The sequence below is a fragment of the Engystomops pustulosus genome, chromosome 5 (assembly GCF_040894005.1).
Source record: "Engystomops pustulosus chromosome 5, aEngPut4.maternal, whole genome shotgun sequence".
In the NCBI taxonomy this organism is placed as follows: Eukaryota; Metazoa; Chordata; class Amphibia; order Anura; family Leptodactylidae; genus Engystomops; species Engystomops pustulosus.
Window position 1 is genome coordinate 107,723,460 of NC_092415.1, and position 18,190 is coordinate 107,741,649.

General features: G+C 43.4%; 1 protein-coding gene across 4 annotated transcripts in view; it reads right to left on the reverse strand.

The window, feature by feature from the left end:
* Positions 1 to 18,190, reverse strand: part of LOC140133127 (dynein axonemal heavy chain 5-like) — a 244,846-nt gene that overhangs the window by 194,641 nt on the left and 32,015 nt on the right. For all 4 annotated transcript variants that reach the window (XM_072152821.1, XM_072152823.1, XM_072152822.1 and 1 more), the window contains 4 exons: positions 6,371 to 6,464; positions 3,632 to 3,730; positions 2,261 to 2,442; positions 1,550 to 1,669 (listed from right to left, as the gene is read on the reverse strand). In XM_072152821.1, coding sequence (XP_072008922.1) covers positions 1,550 to 1,669; positions 2,261 to 2,442; positions 3,632 to 3,730; positions 6,371 to 6,464 — 495 coding nt within the window. The remainder of the gene's footprint in view (positions 1 to 1,549; positions 1,670 to 2,260; positions 2,443 to 3,631; positions 3,731 to 6,370; positions 6,465 to 18,190) is intronic.

Below are 18,190 nucleotides of genomic sequence, written 5' to 3' on the forward strand. Positions count from 1 at the left end.
ATTATAGTTCTTTTCTTATTTCGGCTGATATGGGCAAAATAAGGACACCATGATTATTCTAAATGAGGTAACACATTAAATGAATAGAAATCTCCCCCACTTTTCTGTAAGTATTCTTTCCAAAAGGTGGATGTTAGGAAAGAAAGTTACATTTTTCTTTTTGTTGGAGTTTAAAAATAATAACAAAAATAATGCACAAGACACATAAAGGGACTCAAATACAACAATATTTGCTGCCAGTTATTGTACATCAGGTTTTGAATTTCCAAATCCCCCCCCCCCCCTCCTGAAAATAAGACCTGGTACAATTTTTTTTCAAGAGAGATATTACAGTTATAAGGCCTCCCCCAAAAATAAGACCTAGCTAACATTTATTACTAACATGCACCACAATTCTGTCTGTGCCACAGTTCTGAGCATGAACAAAGTACACCAAGAAAAATGGTGCACACTTCCACAGGGGTGCAGGATGCAGCTGATTAAAGAAGACTATGAACTCTGAACCTTCATACTCCAGACACAATGTAGCCTGGGCATCTGAGTAACCTACTGTATATTAACTTTTTCTTTGTTCTAGACATTAGAATCACTAATATTAAACCCCCTTACAATCTTAGACCATCAGGGTTGCATTAATATGTTCTGTCATTAACGCCAATGATGTTACCACAAACCCAATAACTACCATAGTAAATTATTATTAGTAATTATTTAACATATGATAGCACTAATAAATTTGTGCAGTTTTTGTTCACCAAATTTAAAGAGAACCTGTCAGGCAACATAAACCCCTAAACTAAATATGTTTTCATAAACTGCCATTAGAAAGCATTGCCTCTATCCCTTCATTGCCTCTACATGCCTGTAAAACTAAGCAATGAGGTCCTAAAGCTGTATGCAAATGACCTGTGAAATGTCCAATGAGTCATTATCATATTCTAGCAGTCCAGCTTATTCATGAGTGGGAGGAACAGCCACACACCCCAGTGCTTGACTGACAGCCTGTACAATGCTGTGGTGTAATGGCTCTTCCATGTGCTTCCTGGTGCTGGCGCCCCCTTCAGCCTGTGTGTATGAGATACTACTATACACATGACTGACAGCCTGTATAATGGTGTGAGGTTTAATGGTGTAATGTCTCCTCTATGTGCTTCCTGGTGCTAGCGCCCCCTGCAGCCTGTGTGTGTATAGGAGAGATACAATAGCTCCAGGCAGTCATGTTATAGCAGAACATGTCAGGTACTTGTGTAGCTGAGGTCTGTCTCACACGTGTATTAGGAGGGAGAGCATGTCAGCAGATAAAGCACAGACACTAGCAATGCTTTACTATACATTACACACAGACATGAGCAGGGGGAGGAGAGGGGAGGGGTAACAGGAGTGACAGCACCGTCTCTCTCCATGTACCCAGCCTCATTTACATAATAAAGAAAAGATGATTTTGCAATGATTAATGTATGAATTGACTAGATAAAGGCTGGGATGGAATCCTTGTCCTTGTGGAAAAGTGTTTTCTCCCAATGTAAAGAGTTTTATAGGGATTATTTACCTGAATTCAAATTGCTTCTCATTTGGGGTTTCTTTTAGTTTTTCCTTAACCTTGTGGAAAGATGCTTGGTACTGTTCATTCAGGTACACACATTCACAGATCCTCTTGAGAAGGTCTTCTCTGAGAAATTTACAATGTAACATTACTAAAACTATAGAACATAAATGTAAATTTGCCCTCCTTGCCAAATTTCATGGCATTTTAACTATAAATGAGATGTGGCATTTAACTGGTTAACCTAAAGATTTAGTTGAGAAAATTAAACACCACCATGGAAATTCCAGTAGTATCTTGATCAGTCACTAATATCAACCCATCAGAATCCTTTATCTATAATAGAGGACAAATTAATTAAGGGGATTATTACTAATTGTGACACAGATTTAACACTATAATATGTGCCGGGGTAAGCACAATAGAGACGGATTGTATGGCTACTACAGTATCCTTGGAGAGATTTAACCTAGTTGTTGTTGATTTGTCATGCAAGAGTAAGCGCTTGTGAAAGTGAAAGAAAATGACTAGTTTGGAAAACAAATCCAGATCTTTATGTTGTTGTTGGCAAAATTTGACACCACAATGGAGGCTTTGTTATAAGGCTCCCAGTCTTTAAACATATGCCACATTTGAGAACATTGGGGACAGTTAAAAAAAAATATGAATCATATGGTGTAAGTGCTTTTTACAAGCGCATTAACAGACATACCATACCTTTTAAGATCCCAGATCTTCACAACTTCCTGGTTCAAATAATTCTTGCATGTGGTCACAATTTGATTAGTAACTTTAAGGAAGAGAGATGTCATATGTTCTGAGGTATTGTAATACTGGGATGTACTGTAGATCATTCGGATGCTGTTCATCAAGCTTGGAATGTGTTCTACCATTGTAGCCTAAACATTTGAAAAAATTGTATTAAATATATATGTCTTCTAAAAATAAAACTTCAAAATAATTATCATCTGTATTCATCTCAAAAAGATAAGCAGGTCTGAACAGAAATGAATAAAAGCAATGTGCCCCGCTTTATTTTGCCACTGTATCGGCAGCAGAATCAATGCTGCTTTAAAACTGCATGTCGATATGCCCTATTATCTAAGGCTTATTTGAAACAGGGATAAAAGGGGACATTTTTGTTTTAAGGCAAATAACCACCTCAAAATCAGATCCAGAAACACATAAAACGGAATAAGGCCTCAGATTTACGATCACTTACTAAAAAAAAGCGAACCGACTTTATGACAGTTTGTGACTGCGGTTTCACATAGAAATACAGGCTTATGCTGTTGACTACATAGTGATTTTGGCCTCACTAGTGCATAATTAAAGTCAATGGGGACCGTGAGCTCTGATCAAGACATAATCTACACCTATAAATGGAAAGATTTTAGCTTACTGCTTAGAAATAAGGTAAAAATGATCACAGTAGGAATCCACTTAACTACCATATAATCAGTAACATTTTTCCACTGACTGTGTTCATACCAGCACTGCCTTATTCCCCATTGTTCTTCTCCCCTACAGGAGCAGTATAGCAGCTAAAAACTCACAGGTCACATATCTTATATGACGTCCACGACCGGCACAATCCGATTGCGCACATCAAAAACCCGGGGCAATTTGGGTTAAAAAGTGGGGAAACCTGATGAAAATGCGCTGTTCAGACCCTTGGTAAATCTGCCCCTATATGTATTTTGGAAACAACACATCATATAGTACATTTTCTCTAACAACTCAGCTCTTTGCATGGTAAATGTCAACACCTCTATAATATTGTATGAATACTAGCTGTTCGTTTTGAGAAGTGATCGTGCACTTGAATGTAGTGAGAATGGAGAAAACATTGTAACCCTTGCATCTGTATATTTCTCTATGGACATGACTTTTTACTGACCCAGTGCTAATTCTGACATGAAAAAGTTAATGATCTCCTAAGGAGTGGGGCACTTGTGGCAGCTTTAGTCATAAATCTCAAAGGACTCGGTAACATTGATGTTAACTTAGATTTATTTTATTATTCACAATAAAAATGTTATAAGAATTTGCGTAGCAATCTACCTTAGTTCTACACAAAGTACTTACAGGAGATGCTTTTCCTAAAGGTCCAAAGAACCTGTCTAGTGTGTACAAATATTTTACATTGTCCTTTGCCTCATTGGCAGCATTTGTTACATTGCAGTCCTGTCAAAAAAAAAAAAGAAATTACATTGACAAACAGTAGAACATAAAAAATATTAAAGAAATTAATGTTGTTTCCATGTCTAGCAAAATACAATTTGACTTCCCAGAATAGCAGTAAAAATGTCACACTGCAAGGCAGAGAGATACCTTTCTGGAAGAATAAATGGGTCTTAGTTTAGCTCTAGGACATGAATGACTTTGTTCCAAACATATTTCAACAGTGACACTGGCTATTGACTGGCAGCTATTCAAGTGTAATAAACTTAGGAACCCTCTTATGGAGAATAGTGCTGTATAACCAGATCTCACTTTCTTCAGGGTGCTGATCACTGTCTGTTCATATACTTATAGAGGTTATAGCTGAAATAAAAGAACTTCTGCTCTATAAGCCTGATTGAACCACTACTAGGCAAGCATCTGAGAAATGCACATCTTTGACTCCCTTGAGAACATCAACAGCTTTGTACCAGCAAGGATGGCAGATCTCATGACTGTGCCAAAAACAAAATAGAACCTTAGCTGCTTAAATGTACAATACTAATCAGATATTTCTGCAGTATAGTTACATTAATTCTACTAATTGGCACTTTGAGCATAAATATGGATCGATTCAAAACATGCTGAGAAAACAGTCTACTATGCGGGGTATAAAAAAGGAGGAGCTAAAAAGAATTACCATATATACTCAAGTATAAGCCAAGTATATATGGTATACTGGGGCCTCCACTCATTATTGAAATGTCTAGCAGCTTCCACTCATTAATGACATGTTCGGCAGCCACCCCATTATTGAAATGTCCAGCAGCAGCCTCCCCTCAGTAATAAAATGCAGCAGACACAGGGCCATTAGTCCAAAAAATAGTAGATTTGACCCTGATAACAGCTAGCCAGCAGCATCCCACACAGGGATTTTGTATAATTTTTTGAGATGTGAGGACACTCATCAGGATCTAACATAATTGTTCCTGAAGCTCATGATCCATAATTATATATTTGTCATGTTTTAGTGATATTATTGTACTTTGTCTTCTACAATTATTTTGATGTATTCAATAGTCCGCTCATGTGTTACATATACTTTTGTATAGCATATGCGGACATCACATTAGCCTTCCTACGGCTACTGATCTTGACAATGTGACTTGTTTACATGATAGCTGCACTTCCGGTTCGGCGCAGACGGTGCTTGGAGACGTCATGATTTGGTAGTCATGTGTACACAGCGCATGCGCATATGTTACGACATCTTCGCCGTCTTCTGAGCATTATCATGTGGCTAGTCACATGACACCGTTATTTCCGCTTAGCCTGTCATCATCACCTTTATTTCTACGGGTATCCTGTCATCATCAGCTATATTTTCGGCAGTCGCACTTCATGTGCAGGTAATTATCTGTATCTGGACTGTCTCTCTGTATGTGACTGTATTTGACAGTCTCTCTGTCTGTCTCTGGATTGTCTTTCTGTATGTGACTTATATACTCACCATCCAGCGGCACGATGCGCAGTGCGGCTGTTACAGAAGAAAGAAGACAGGCACGGAAGACAGAAGAGGAGCCGTGCTGACATCGGGGAGCTGCGCTGCGCATCAGGGCCGCCGGAGTTTTGAGGGTTTTTTTTTTAGTGCTTGGCTGGTGTATACTAGTGGGGGCAGGCTGGGCTGGCTGTATACTAGTGGGGGCAGGCTGGGCTGGCTGTATACTACTGGGGGCAGGCTGGGCTGGCTGTATACTACTGGGGGCAGGCTGGGCTGGCTGTATACTACTGGGGGCAGGCTGGGCTGGCTGTATACTACTGGGGGCAGGCTGGGCTGGCTGTATACTACTGGGGGCAGGCTGGGCTGGCTGTATACTACTGGGGGCAGGCTGGGCTGGCTGTATACTACATGGGGGCAGGCTGGGCTGGCTGTATACTACATGGGGGCAGGCTGGGCTGACTGTATACTACATGGGGGCAGGCTGGGCTGACTGTATACTACTGGGGGCAGGCTGGGCTGACTGTATACTACTGGGGGCAGGCTGGGCTGACTGTATACTACTGGGGCAGGCTGGGCTGACTGTATACTACTGGGGGCTGGCTGGGCTGGCTGTATACTACTGGGGGCAGGCTGGGCTGGCTGTATACTACTGGGGGCAGGCTGGGCTGGCTGTATACTACTGGGGGAAGGCTGGGCTGGCTGTATACTACTGGGGGAAGGCTGGGCTGGCTGTATACTACTGGGGGCAGGTTGGGCTGGCTATATACTACTGGGGGCAGGCTGGGCTGGCTGTATACTACTGGGGGCAGGCTGGGCTGGCTGTATACTACATGGGGGCAGGCTGGGCTGGCTGTATACTACACGGGCCGGCTGGGCTGGCTGTATACTACACGGGCCGGCTGGGCTGGCTGTATACTACACGGGGCAGGCTGGGCTGGCTGTATACTACTGGGGGCAGGCTGGGCTGGCTGTATACTACTGGGGGCAGGCTGAGTTTGTTGAATGGCTGATTCTTGAGTGAATGAATTTATTCACTCAAGAATCAGCCATTCAACAAACTCAACAAGCTCCCCTTTGATTTACTAAAATTAGAAGCTGCATAACATATTTTTTTCATTATAGAAACAGCTAATTAAATAATAGTAAAATAAAAGTAAGTATACCAGTTCTCTCCATTGCTTCAGCATCCTTGACTTTGCAGCCTGCAGGATGCTCAGAACCTTCTTGACTTTAGGGCTTTTTATCTCATCTAAAAGACTGGAAAAAAATGTTGGCAATCAAAATAAAGACAATAAACACTTTTCAGTCATTATAATTAATATTTTCTAATAAGTATATACTTTCATCTGCTCTGCAACTTCCATAAGAAAAAGCTTTTCCACAGGAATGTTAAAGGACATCTACTATCAGATAACCTGTCCCTCCCTGTCCACCTGTCCAACAGCAATAACCTTCTTTTGTCATCTTTTAGAATGAACGGGTTTAGTAGAAAAAGAGCTTTCTAAACTATGCAAATGAGCCCGAGGCGCTCTGTTGAGCACCTCATGGCTCCACGATTTATGAACTCCACAAAGGCCGATTGACATGCCCACACAATGCTGGCTCTCTCTCTGCTATTCTTGTGTGATGCCTGATCATAGCATTATCACAGTACATTCTGCTATGATCACACATAGCAAAAGCAATAGCAGAAGGAGAGCCGGTGACGTGTAGGCATGTGAATCGGCCGGAGGGGAATGCAAAAATGAATTATCAGAGGAGCCATTGGCATAGTTTATAAAGCTCTTTTTTTCATGAAACCTGGTCATTCTAAAAGATGACAAAAGAAGATTGCCATTCAAGATGGCATGGGGAGGCAAGTAGAATCATCTACCATCGGGTTACCCTCAGGAGCATTGTTTTTTAAGAAATAGGAAAAAAACATACCTATCCCTAAGAGCTCCAGCAGTGGCTTCAGGCATTGGATTAGTGTTTATGTACTAAACATAAAATAAGCTCTACCAGCACAGCGGGACCGGAAGCATAGGAGACCAGGAGCCACCACTGAAACTGCAAACAGTTATTTTCTATTCTTTCTTAGGATAAGTAGCTAAACATAACATGATGTAATCTTTTTATAGGTCACATTTATTCATTCATGGTGTACTTCTGGATGTAAAATATAAATGCCAATTATTTCTATAATTTGTTTTAAGAAAAACAGAAGCAGATCTACCTTATATACTCGAGTATAAGCCTAGTTTTTCAGCACAAAAAATGTACTGAAAAACCCAATCTCGGCTTATACTCGAGTCAAAAAAATAAATCAAAACTCACCTTTCCGGCGGCCCCCTTAGATCTTCTGTGCGATCCATCCGCTACAATGGTATTGTTGTGCTGCACAATGGAGGGGGGGGGGTGATTATATACACTCGGGCAGGGCCTATCAGGCTATATACACTGGGGCAGGGGCTGGCAGGCTATATACACTGGGGCAGGGGCTGGCTGGCTATATACTGGGGAGGCTGTGACCAATGCATTTCCCACCCCCGGCTTATACTCGAGTCAATAGATTTTCCCATTTTTTTGTGGTAAAATTAGGGGCCTCGGCTTATACTCGGGTCGGCTTATACTCGAGTATATACGTTAATTGCAGCATTTTTTTTACTTTCATTGACAAAAGAGTTTAAAAATATTTTGAGACAGTGACATGTATTTCATGGATGCCCTGGATCTACATGTCATAGGACAGCGACTACTATCCGACCAGTGTTTTCTTATGCAGCAAAACCTTTACTCTGTCTGTTTAGTACAGCAGACACCTACTCTCTGTGGACAGCCTCAATGCATCATGATATATGTACTGTCTATACACATCACTATAGGTACAGTTAAAGTGGATTAATGAAATTGATGAAAATGGAAAAGAGAAGTTTGTCACAAAACACAGATTATATAGGAGAAGGGATAGAGTCAATGATTAAAGCATAACTCTGATAATAACAGTCCAGCAGTTTATTTGCAATTCTCCTCAGTTTAGTCAATCAAAGGCAGTTTCTGTCTCTGTCTATGTTGATCTGATCTGTGAGACCAATAATTGTGTAAAACAAGATTCTACAGACTCAAACTGCTGGAAGGGGAAGGGGGGCGATTGCTCCCTGCTCACTTTGGGGGGAGGTCATTTGAAGCCTTGTGTCTGCAGCTGGGTAAGGGTCTCATAAATCCTATGCAAAGAATAGTGAGGTAGAAGGCTTCCCCAGTTCCTCTATCCCCTGTGATTATGTTAGTGATGGGTTGTTCACAAATGAGCCAGCTCTAAGAGCCAACTCTTCCAGGTGAATGAAAGGGTTGTCCCTTCACTGAGAGCTGATAGTTCACCTAACCCTGCCCTGAATTGGCCCCATTCCCATGACTGTGCCCCCTTTTAAACAAAAAATGTTGGGGTAAAAGTGGAGTGGAGAGGAGTGGCTGCCTGAAAATAACTCCCCGACACAGGGAGTCATTCAGAAGTAAAAAGAGACAGCTCTTTATAGTAAGCTGGGCCTAATGATCCAGCTCACTCTGAAGCGCCAGACTGCCTAACACTATATTGTACACAACTTTCTCTGTCTGCCTCTCTCTGCATCACAAGCTGTATCGAAGACCTTTCACTCTCCTCCCCTTCCTCCTGCTCTCCAACACTATCTGCACAGCTGTAAAGCTATGAACTCTTAGTGTTTACACAGCACATACAACATTAGATGCTCCATGCTCTGCCATGTCAGGAAAGCTGCCAGCCTGACAAGTTGGTAAAAATAGTTTAGATATAATTTATGGTGGTGAACATTATATATTACTGTCTGACAAGAGGACATCCTCTGCTTCTTTTTTTTTTTTTTTAAATCAAAGATTTTATTGAGCAATTTCAACTTAGTTTTTTTTTTTTAATCAAAACATTTTTATTGTAATTTTGTTTTTTTTGTTTTTTTACAACACATAACAACGCACTTTTGCACAAAAGACTAAAAACAATAAGAAACAACCCACTCCCCCCTCCCCCGCCCACCTTCCCCACAGCAGACAGATAGAGACCACATCTATTAATCCAGTCTAATGACCAATTGGGCCTTCTACACAGGTCATGCCTAGAGAGCAGGGATTTTTTCATCCCACAAACAAGTACCTACGGTAGTTATTTTCCCCTTTAAGAAATTGTCATAGATATCTTCAGACAGCCACAGTCATCAATTGGTATTGAGAGCTGTTGCGCAAGTCTATCAGGGCCCTATTCGGAAGTCCAGTGGTGCTCATCCACCTTCCCCATAGCTTATCAAATTTTTTGGGGCATTTTCTTTTCAAATAAACCCCCCACTCCAATCTAATTATACTGTTAACCTTATTTATAAATTCCTGTACCGTGGGTGCCGAAGTCTGGATCCATCGAGCCGCTATGGTCTTGCGTGCCATATATAATAATTTTTGTATACATAGCATAGTAATCCCGTCCATATTATCATTTTCGATTAAACCTAACAAGCATATCCTCATATCCGGCTCTAGGTCCACCGACAGCACTTTCCGGATTACATGTAAGACTTGTCTCCAAAATTCCTCCAGCTCCTTACACTCCCATAGCATATGTAATAATTTGGCATCTGGGGACGAACACCTAGGACAACAAGAGTCAGGTCGCACCCCTATCCTATGGAGTAGACTTGGTGTCTTGTATACCCTATGCAGGAGATAGATTTGAGATAATCTCTGGGCCTCTGATGGAGATAATAATGGTGCCCCCTCTAAGATTTCTTCCCATTGGGAGTCTGAGATTTCCCCCACCTCTGCTTCCCACTTTCCTTTTATCGTGAGGGGATGTCCTTTCAGGTATTCTCCCAGGAGACTAGAATAAATGTTAGATATAATACCTTTATTCGGGCCCCTTCCCACTATCAACCTCAGTGTACTGTGATTTGACAATTGAAGCATCCCATCCTTGACAGTCTTCTCATATGCATGTCTCAGTTGTAAAAATTTATAAAATTGTGTGTGTGGCAGATTAAAGGTTTCTCTTAGTTGTTCAAAAGATTTGAGATTATCTCCATCTAATAACTGCTGCACAAACCATATTCCTTTACCCTCCCATGGCGAGGAACCCTCTAATTTGAACATCTCAGGTAACCGGGGATTATGCCATATAGGAAAATACTCACTATGACCCTGAACCCCCACCATATCCTTAATCTTGGACCATGTCTTTGACATAAGGACCAAAGTCGGGCACCTCAATCCTCCATGCGCTCCAGCACTTCCTATTTCTACCGCCGCTATTGGCGGTGTTATGCCAGTTATAGATGTCACCAGTCTCCCGCTTGGTCCCGAACCATCCCCTCCCTGTTCCCAACCTCTTAAATGTTGTGCCTGTGCTGCTAAGAAATAAACCCATGGGTTTGGGATAGCCAGACCTCCATTATCCTTGGCTCTCTGCAGGGTTTCAATTTTAATCCTAGGAGTACCCTTTTTCCAGATTAATTCGCGGAACATACTCTGTATATTGTAGAATATCCTAAATGGTATCCATACGGGCGTATTATGGAGGATATAAAGCAGCTGAGGCATAAGCACCATTTTTATTAAATTACCCCTACCTATCATGGACAAGGGGAGCCTACACCACGTGTTAACCTTATCTCTACACCTATTCATTAGGGGCGCTATATTATCCTCAATGTAATCCCTGGGGTTCGGGGACACCGTAACTCCAAGGTATTTGAATTTTTGAACTACCCGAAGGGGAAGCGCGTGGACCGGAGACTCCGGTGACAGTGCCGCCAATGGGAGAATATAAGACTTATCCCAATTAATTCTCAAGCCCCTATCCCCAAACTGTTTAATCACCTCCATAACTGGGCTTATTGAGCTGTCCACATCTCCCAAATATAACAGGGCATCATCAGCCTATAGGGAAGCCCTGTATATTAGGCGAACTCCTTACTAAACTAGCCAGGGGCTCTATAGCTATCGCAAAAAGGAGGGGAGAAAGGGGACAGCCCTGCCTTGTGCCTCTTCCTAATTGGAACGCATCTGACAAGCATCCATTCGCCCTAATTCTTGCACTTGGTTGTGAGTATAAAAGACGCACCCATGTCATAAATTGTGGTCCAAAGCCCATCTTCTCCATCACTACCCATAGATATTCCCACTCGACGCTGTCAAAGGCCTTGGCAGCGTCGAGTGAGACCACAGCAGGAACACCCTGACACTCGACCCCTCTCTGAATATTCAAATATAGGCATCTAAGATTAATTGCTGTAGATCTTTCAGGCATGAAGCCTGACTGGTCCTCATGAATTAAGGCCGAGATCACCGGTAGTAGACGCCTAGCAAGCACTTTCGCCAACAGTTTAACATCGACGGTCAACAAAGATATAGGTCTATAAGAATCAGGGTCTGTACTTTCCTTCCCTGGTTTCAATATCAGAACAATCATAGCCTCTCTCATTGATCTTGGTAAGCAGCCTGTGGTAAATGCTTCTTTAAATACCTCCACAAATGGTGGCAACAGGAGGTCCTTATGTAGCTTATACAGTTCCACCGGCAATCCATCACACCCCGGTGCCTTATCATTGGCTGATCTCTAACCTCCGAAGTGAGTCTAGGTAGGGATACACCTGCAACATACGTCCTCAACTCCTCTCTGGATACTGTCAGTTGGGATTGGTAAATTCCTTTATAGTACTCATAGAATCTATTTACAATGTCAGTGTCTGAAGTCAGAATAGTACCAGCTCTGTCTTTCAATTCCGCTATATGAGATGTACCCAGAATTTCTGTTTGGAGAAAAACCGTTTATTTTCCGCCATCAGTCGGATGTGCTCCGTGTAGTGTTCTTGAGCCTCAACCCACTTTTTCTCTTTATCTGTGGATGGATCTGTCACATACGCTGATTCTGCCACCACAACTGCCTGTGATAGGGATTTAGTGACAGCGGCACTGGCCGCCTTATGTGCGCATACTTTATAGAAGTAGTGGTCTCGCAACATCCCCTTTAAACATTCCCACACCGCTTCTTGCGATGCCGAGTTAGTATTAAGGCATAGAAACTCTTCTATAAGTTTTGCCGTGCCCGCAGCTCCTTCCACCAGTTGCAACCAAAAAGGATTCAACCGCCAAAGTAGACTGTGTCTTGATTCCCTCTCCCCCATTTTAAAGCTCACTTTCAATGGGCTGTGATCGGAAACGCTACGTGGGAGGTACTCTACAGTTCCTTTAGCAGCGAGCAGATGGTCAGATCCAACTGCCAGGTCTATCCTTGATAATGATCTATAGGAGCTCGAGTAACACGAGTACTGTTTCGTTGAGGGATTGCGCATCCTCCAAATATCATTTAGACCACATTCTTGCAACAATCTCGCTAACATTGTAGGGGGAGCATCTGACTGTATTGACCCTGTATGATGTTTATCTAAATAAGGATTCAGATAATTATTAAAATCTCCCACTATTAAAATCGGAAGATCAGGAGACGCCGCCATAAAAGATATTACCCTTTTCAGGATAGCACTAGAGAAAGGAGGAGGGATGTATATCGCAGTTAGGAACATCAGTGTTCCGTACAGCTTACACTTAAGGCACACAAAGCGGCCTTCTGAATCAATCATTTTTTCCAAGCAGGTGAATGGGATGGAGCGATGTATCAATATACTGACTCCACGAGAGTGGGTGGTATATGTAGAATGAAATTCGTGAGACATCCACGCTTTATGAACAGTGGACACATTGGGGGTCATTTACTAAGGGCCCGATTCGCGTTTTCCCGACGTGTTACCCGAATATTTCCGATTTGCGCCGATTGTACCTGAATTGCCCCGGGATTTTGGCGCACGCGATCGGATTGTGGCGCAACGTCACCTGCATGCATGCGACGGAAATTGGGGGGCGTGGCCGAACGAAAACCCGACGTATTCGGAAAAACCGCCGCATTTAAAAACCGAAAAAGTGTCGCTCGGGAAGCGCTTACCTTCACCTGGTCCGAGGTGGTGCATTCCGGCGCGTTGAGATGATCTTCAGCGCAGCAGCGCCACCTGGTGGACGGCGGAGGAACTGCCTTAATGAATCCCGGCCGGACCCGAATCCTGTGCAGAGAACGCGCCGCTGGATCGCGAATGGGCCGGGTAAGTAAATGTGCCCCATTATCTTTTACTAAATGAGTTTCTGCTAAACACCAAATTGCAGGTTGATAACGTTGCAGTGTAGAAAATACCGCACATCTCTTGGCAGCGTCTCCTAATCCCCGTACATTCCAAAACAGCACATTAAGTACATTTGCCATTTTCCAATATGTACAAATAACATTGAAACATTCCACTCTCCATCACAAGTAAACAGTTGATCCATAGGTACACAAATCTTATATATACTTGTAGTCTCTCTGTCCGCTTTAAACATTTTCCCCCCACAACTAAACTTGTAGCAAAAAACATATACACAGAAATACACATACACATTCTAGACATTTCCCCCCGTAAGAGGGAATGGGGTATTGATGGTGTATAAAAGCTGAAGCCGATTCTCAGCTCCGCAACCAAAATCAAGGGGTCTTCAAATGACACAACCACAAGTAGTTTCTTCTCCCGAACATATCATATCCCCCGGGTATTCAACAGCAAGTCCCGTAGTGAACGAAGAACTGTAAGACAACTTTTTCCAACGTCCTCTTGATCTTTTCCATTATATTCCATAGCAAAAGAGTAAAAAGGAGGGTTATATCCACAATGACCAGCAGGTGTCGCCAGAGTTCTTACTCAGGATCTCTGCGCCTCAATCTATTCTCATTATTATCCAGCCAATTCAGCGCATCCTCCGGTGTAGTAAACACATGCGTTTCTTCAAGAGCCACAACCCTCAGACGTGCCGGGTATAACATAGCATAGGGTAGCTGCAGACCTCTCAACCGCTTCTTGATATCTAAATACTGTGCTCTTTTCTTCTGGACCTCCGCTGAAAAATCCGGAAATATTGACACCCGACGTCCTCCAATCTTAAGATCAGGATTATCTCTAGCTGCCCGCAGAATTATATCTCTATCCCGATAATGGAGAAGCCGGAGAATAAGCGGCCGCGGAGGGGCGCCAACAGGAGGTGCACGGGCCGGTACCCGATGAGCTCTCTCAATAGCAAATAGAGGGGTCAGGGTATCTTTGCCAAACTGGGTAGTAAACCACTCCTCTAAGAACTCAGCAGGTCGCTGCCCCTCCGCTTTTTCAGGTATTCCGATCAAACGCAGATTATGCCTCCGTAAGCGATTTTCCAAATCATCTGCTTTGGACTGTAAATTAGCAAGCTTATTCACCACTCTGCTCATATCACGATGCATTGGCGGTATCTTATCTTCCAGGACTCCTACTCGGTCCTCCACCTCACACACTCTTTCATTAACTTTCCGTAAATCATGCCTAATATGGCCCACATCTTCAGATAGTCCACCAATCTGGGTGACCAAGGCACTTATAGCAGCCCCACTCTGTGTGACTACCTCAAATATATCCTGCAATGAGGGACCCTCAGGCAAGATGGCGGCTGCTGCAGCTTCTCTCCCCTTCGTACCTGCTCCTGCAGTGCTGGCTGTGGAGGCTGTTCCAGCTCCTGCCGCTCTGGTGGTCATCTGCGGCTGAGCTCCATCAGAGGTGGCCGAGGACGTGCTAGGTGTAGTGTGCACCGTCCTGGCATATTTTTCTAAGCGCGCCGCTACCGCATGGAGCTTATCCGCGGCGGCGGCGCCATGTTGCTTAGCCGGTGTGACTGGCGCGCTGCCCCGCTCCTCACCTCCCTTATTCTTCGGCCGGCTCGGCATGTTGTTCACCTCCTGCCGGTTCTAGGTTATGCCGCCAACCCTCCGGTACCGTTGGCACCGCTGTATATGGCCCGGGGAGGATAATTTCAGGATAGTGAGTCGGGAGCGCTCTCACATGCGTCCGCTCACATCGTGCGTCAGGCCATGCCCCCCTTCAACTTAGTTTTTAACAACAAACCAACATTTCCCCCCCTCAATGTCTGGAGCATCAGGGCGTAACCAATACATAGCTATCAATTTCCTAGCTTGATAAAGCATTCTACTTACTCCTGAAATAGTGCCCTCTGTAGCGTTATCGTTCTCTATATTTCCTAATAAGCAGACAATTGGGGTGGCTGGCAAATCCATTCTGAATACTCGGGAGATAAGGTTTAGCACATCTTTCCAAAATTGTCCTAGCTTCTGACATTCCCACATGTGCATTAAGTGTGCTCCCTCCCTTCCACATCTGGGGCAGTTGTCATCCCCCCAAAGGCCCACTTTGAGCAACCACTGTGGGGTTCGATATACCCTGTGTAATAGGTGTAATTGTGACAGCCTATGAGCTTCACAGAGAGCCAACAGAGGAACCTTCTCCATTATACTTGACCACGCTTCATCTTCGATTGGGCCTATATCCTCTTCCCATTTCTTATGAATGGTTAAGGGTTGCTGTTTTTGGTATTCCCCCAATAATGTGGTATATGTTCTAGAGATGTATCCCTTGGTACCATCCACCATAGTTAAATCATCTATAATTTAGTGCGTGGTGAAGCGTATCTAGGGTCCTCTAGTTTGTACCTCTAGGGCGTGCCTAAGCTGTAAATACCGATAGAAGAGATCATGTGTTAATCCGAACTCTTCACGGAGTTGCTCAAAAGTCTTAAGCACCCCTCCTTCATACAGTTGTGATAAGGCTTGAACACCTTTAGTCTACCATCTCTTGAAGCTCTCTGACTGCATTACCTCCCGCAAGTTCGGATTACGCCACAGTGGGGTAAAAGATGTGTGACCCTCTATTTTGAGGACTATCCTCACCTTCTGCCATATTCTGCTTATTAGTGCCATTGTGGGAATTTGGTCCGGTGGCCTTCCCTGTGCTCCCAGCTCGAGAATGTATAGTGGGGGTCTCCCCCCTCCCTGGTGTTGTAGCAGTTTCTCAGAGGTTCCCTTACCACTAGGTTGCCCCCAGCCTTTGAGGTGTTGGAGTTGAGCCGCCAGATAATAAAGCCAGGGGTTGGGGACCGCCAACCCCCCCTGATCTTTAGCCCTTTGCAGGGTCTCCAGCCTTATCCTTGCTGATTTTTTCCACCATATAAGGGATCTGAACAATCTTTGTATTCTGGTGAATAAGTATACAGGTATCCACACAGGTGAGTTATGAAGCATATATAAAAATTGGGGCATGAGTACCATCTTACATAGATTTGTTCTCCCGATGACTGACTGATGACCTGAAGTTTACAGCAAGCATCAACTTTGGCTGTCGATCTTTCCAGCAATGGTTCTATGTTAAGTTTTGTATAGTCTCGTACCCTGGATGAGACCTATATCCCAAGATATTTAAACTTGGTGACGAACTGCACCTGCTGATCAATGTCATCCTGCAGGGGATCCAAGGACATCAATACTGACTTGTGCCACTTAATTGTCGGCCCCATAACCCTACCAAAGTCTGATAGCGTATCCATTATGGGACCCAGGGACCTGGCTACATCTCTCACAAACAGCAACATGTCGTCTGCGTATAGGGCTATTCTTTCTTCTATCTCCCCATATTTAAAGCCTTGCATATCAGACGAGTCTCGAATCATGCAAGCTAATGGCTCTATGGCCAAAGCAAAGGGGAATGGGGATAGGGGGAAGCCCTGCCTAGTGCCTCTGTGGAGTGAGAATGATGTGGATAAAAGACCATTTGCCCTGACTTGTGCTCTTGGTGCCCCATACAGCATTTGCATCCATTTGATATACCGTGGTCCAAATCCCATTTTATTTATGACAGCCCAGAGGAAAGGCCATTCGATGCTGTCGAATGCCTTGGCTGCATCCAGTGATAGAATTGCTCTGGAGCCTCTTGCTGGATTTGAATATTGAGGAATAACCTCCTGATATTGATGGCTGTAGATTTCCCAGGCATAAAGCCTGTTTGATCCTCATGGACCAGGTCTAAGATAACTCTCGTTAGTCTATTAGCTAGTGCCATGGCAATCAGCTTTACATCTGAGCTTTATAAGGATATTGGTCTATAGGATTCCGGCAGTAGCAGGTCCTTATCTGGTTTGGGCAATACTACAATTATGGCATTACTCATAGAGTCTGGGAATTTGCCTAGTTCCTCCGCTGCCTTAACCACTTCAAGTAGCTCTGGCAACAGTAGGGATCCGTATGTCTTAAGTATTTCCCCTGGTAAGCCATCTGCCCCGGGTGCTTTCTCATTTGGGAATGACTTTAAAGCTTCCTCTAGCTCCGCCAATGTGAGGGGGGCATCTAGAGTCCCTTTTTGCTCTTCTGTTAGTACCGGCAGCGTCATCTTGTCTAGGAAGGCCTCTACTTCCTGGATATCATCTCCTACTCTAGACCTGCATCTTTTTACACCCTTATTTACTATGATAGTAAGATAAGGCCGTAAGTCAATCAATTCCGTAAGGAATTATAAAAATCTGAAGCTTTAACAATTTTAACATTTCTCTGTTGTCAGTATGAGTATTGGAGGAAAAGCACATGTAGAGGCAGTGATAAATTTAAGAAGAAAAATAATGATTTTTTTTTTAGTTACCGGTAAGTATATTACAAAGTTTACTTTTACCTTGTCACTATTGAGTTATGCAATAAAAAAGGTCAGTTAGGCCTCTTCCACACTAGCGTTGCGTTTCACGTCAGGGTGCAATGCGTGAAAAACTGACGTTTTTGGCTGCGTTTTTGTTCCATTTTTCCTTGGAGTAATTAGCGTTTTTGCGTTTTTCACGCGCGTGTTGTTAGCGTTTTTTTTGCGTTTTCGGCGCATTTTTCACGCGCGAGTCAATGGGAGAATCGAGCATTTTTCAAAGGGACCATGGTTTGGGATTAAAATGGGTTATTTAATTAAAAAATAATGTCTTCTGATAAGTTGCAAACATCTGCGATCTATTCTTCACTGTTCCCCGTGTATATTATCTCCTGACAAGTTAGCAGATGTGAAGAACAGTGAAGAATAGAATAA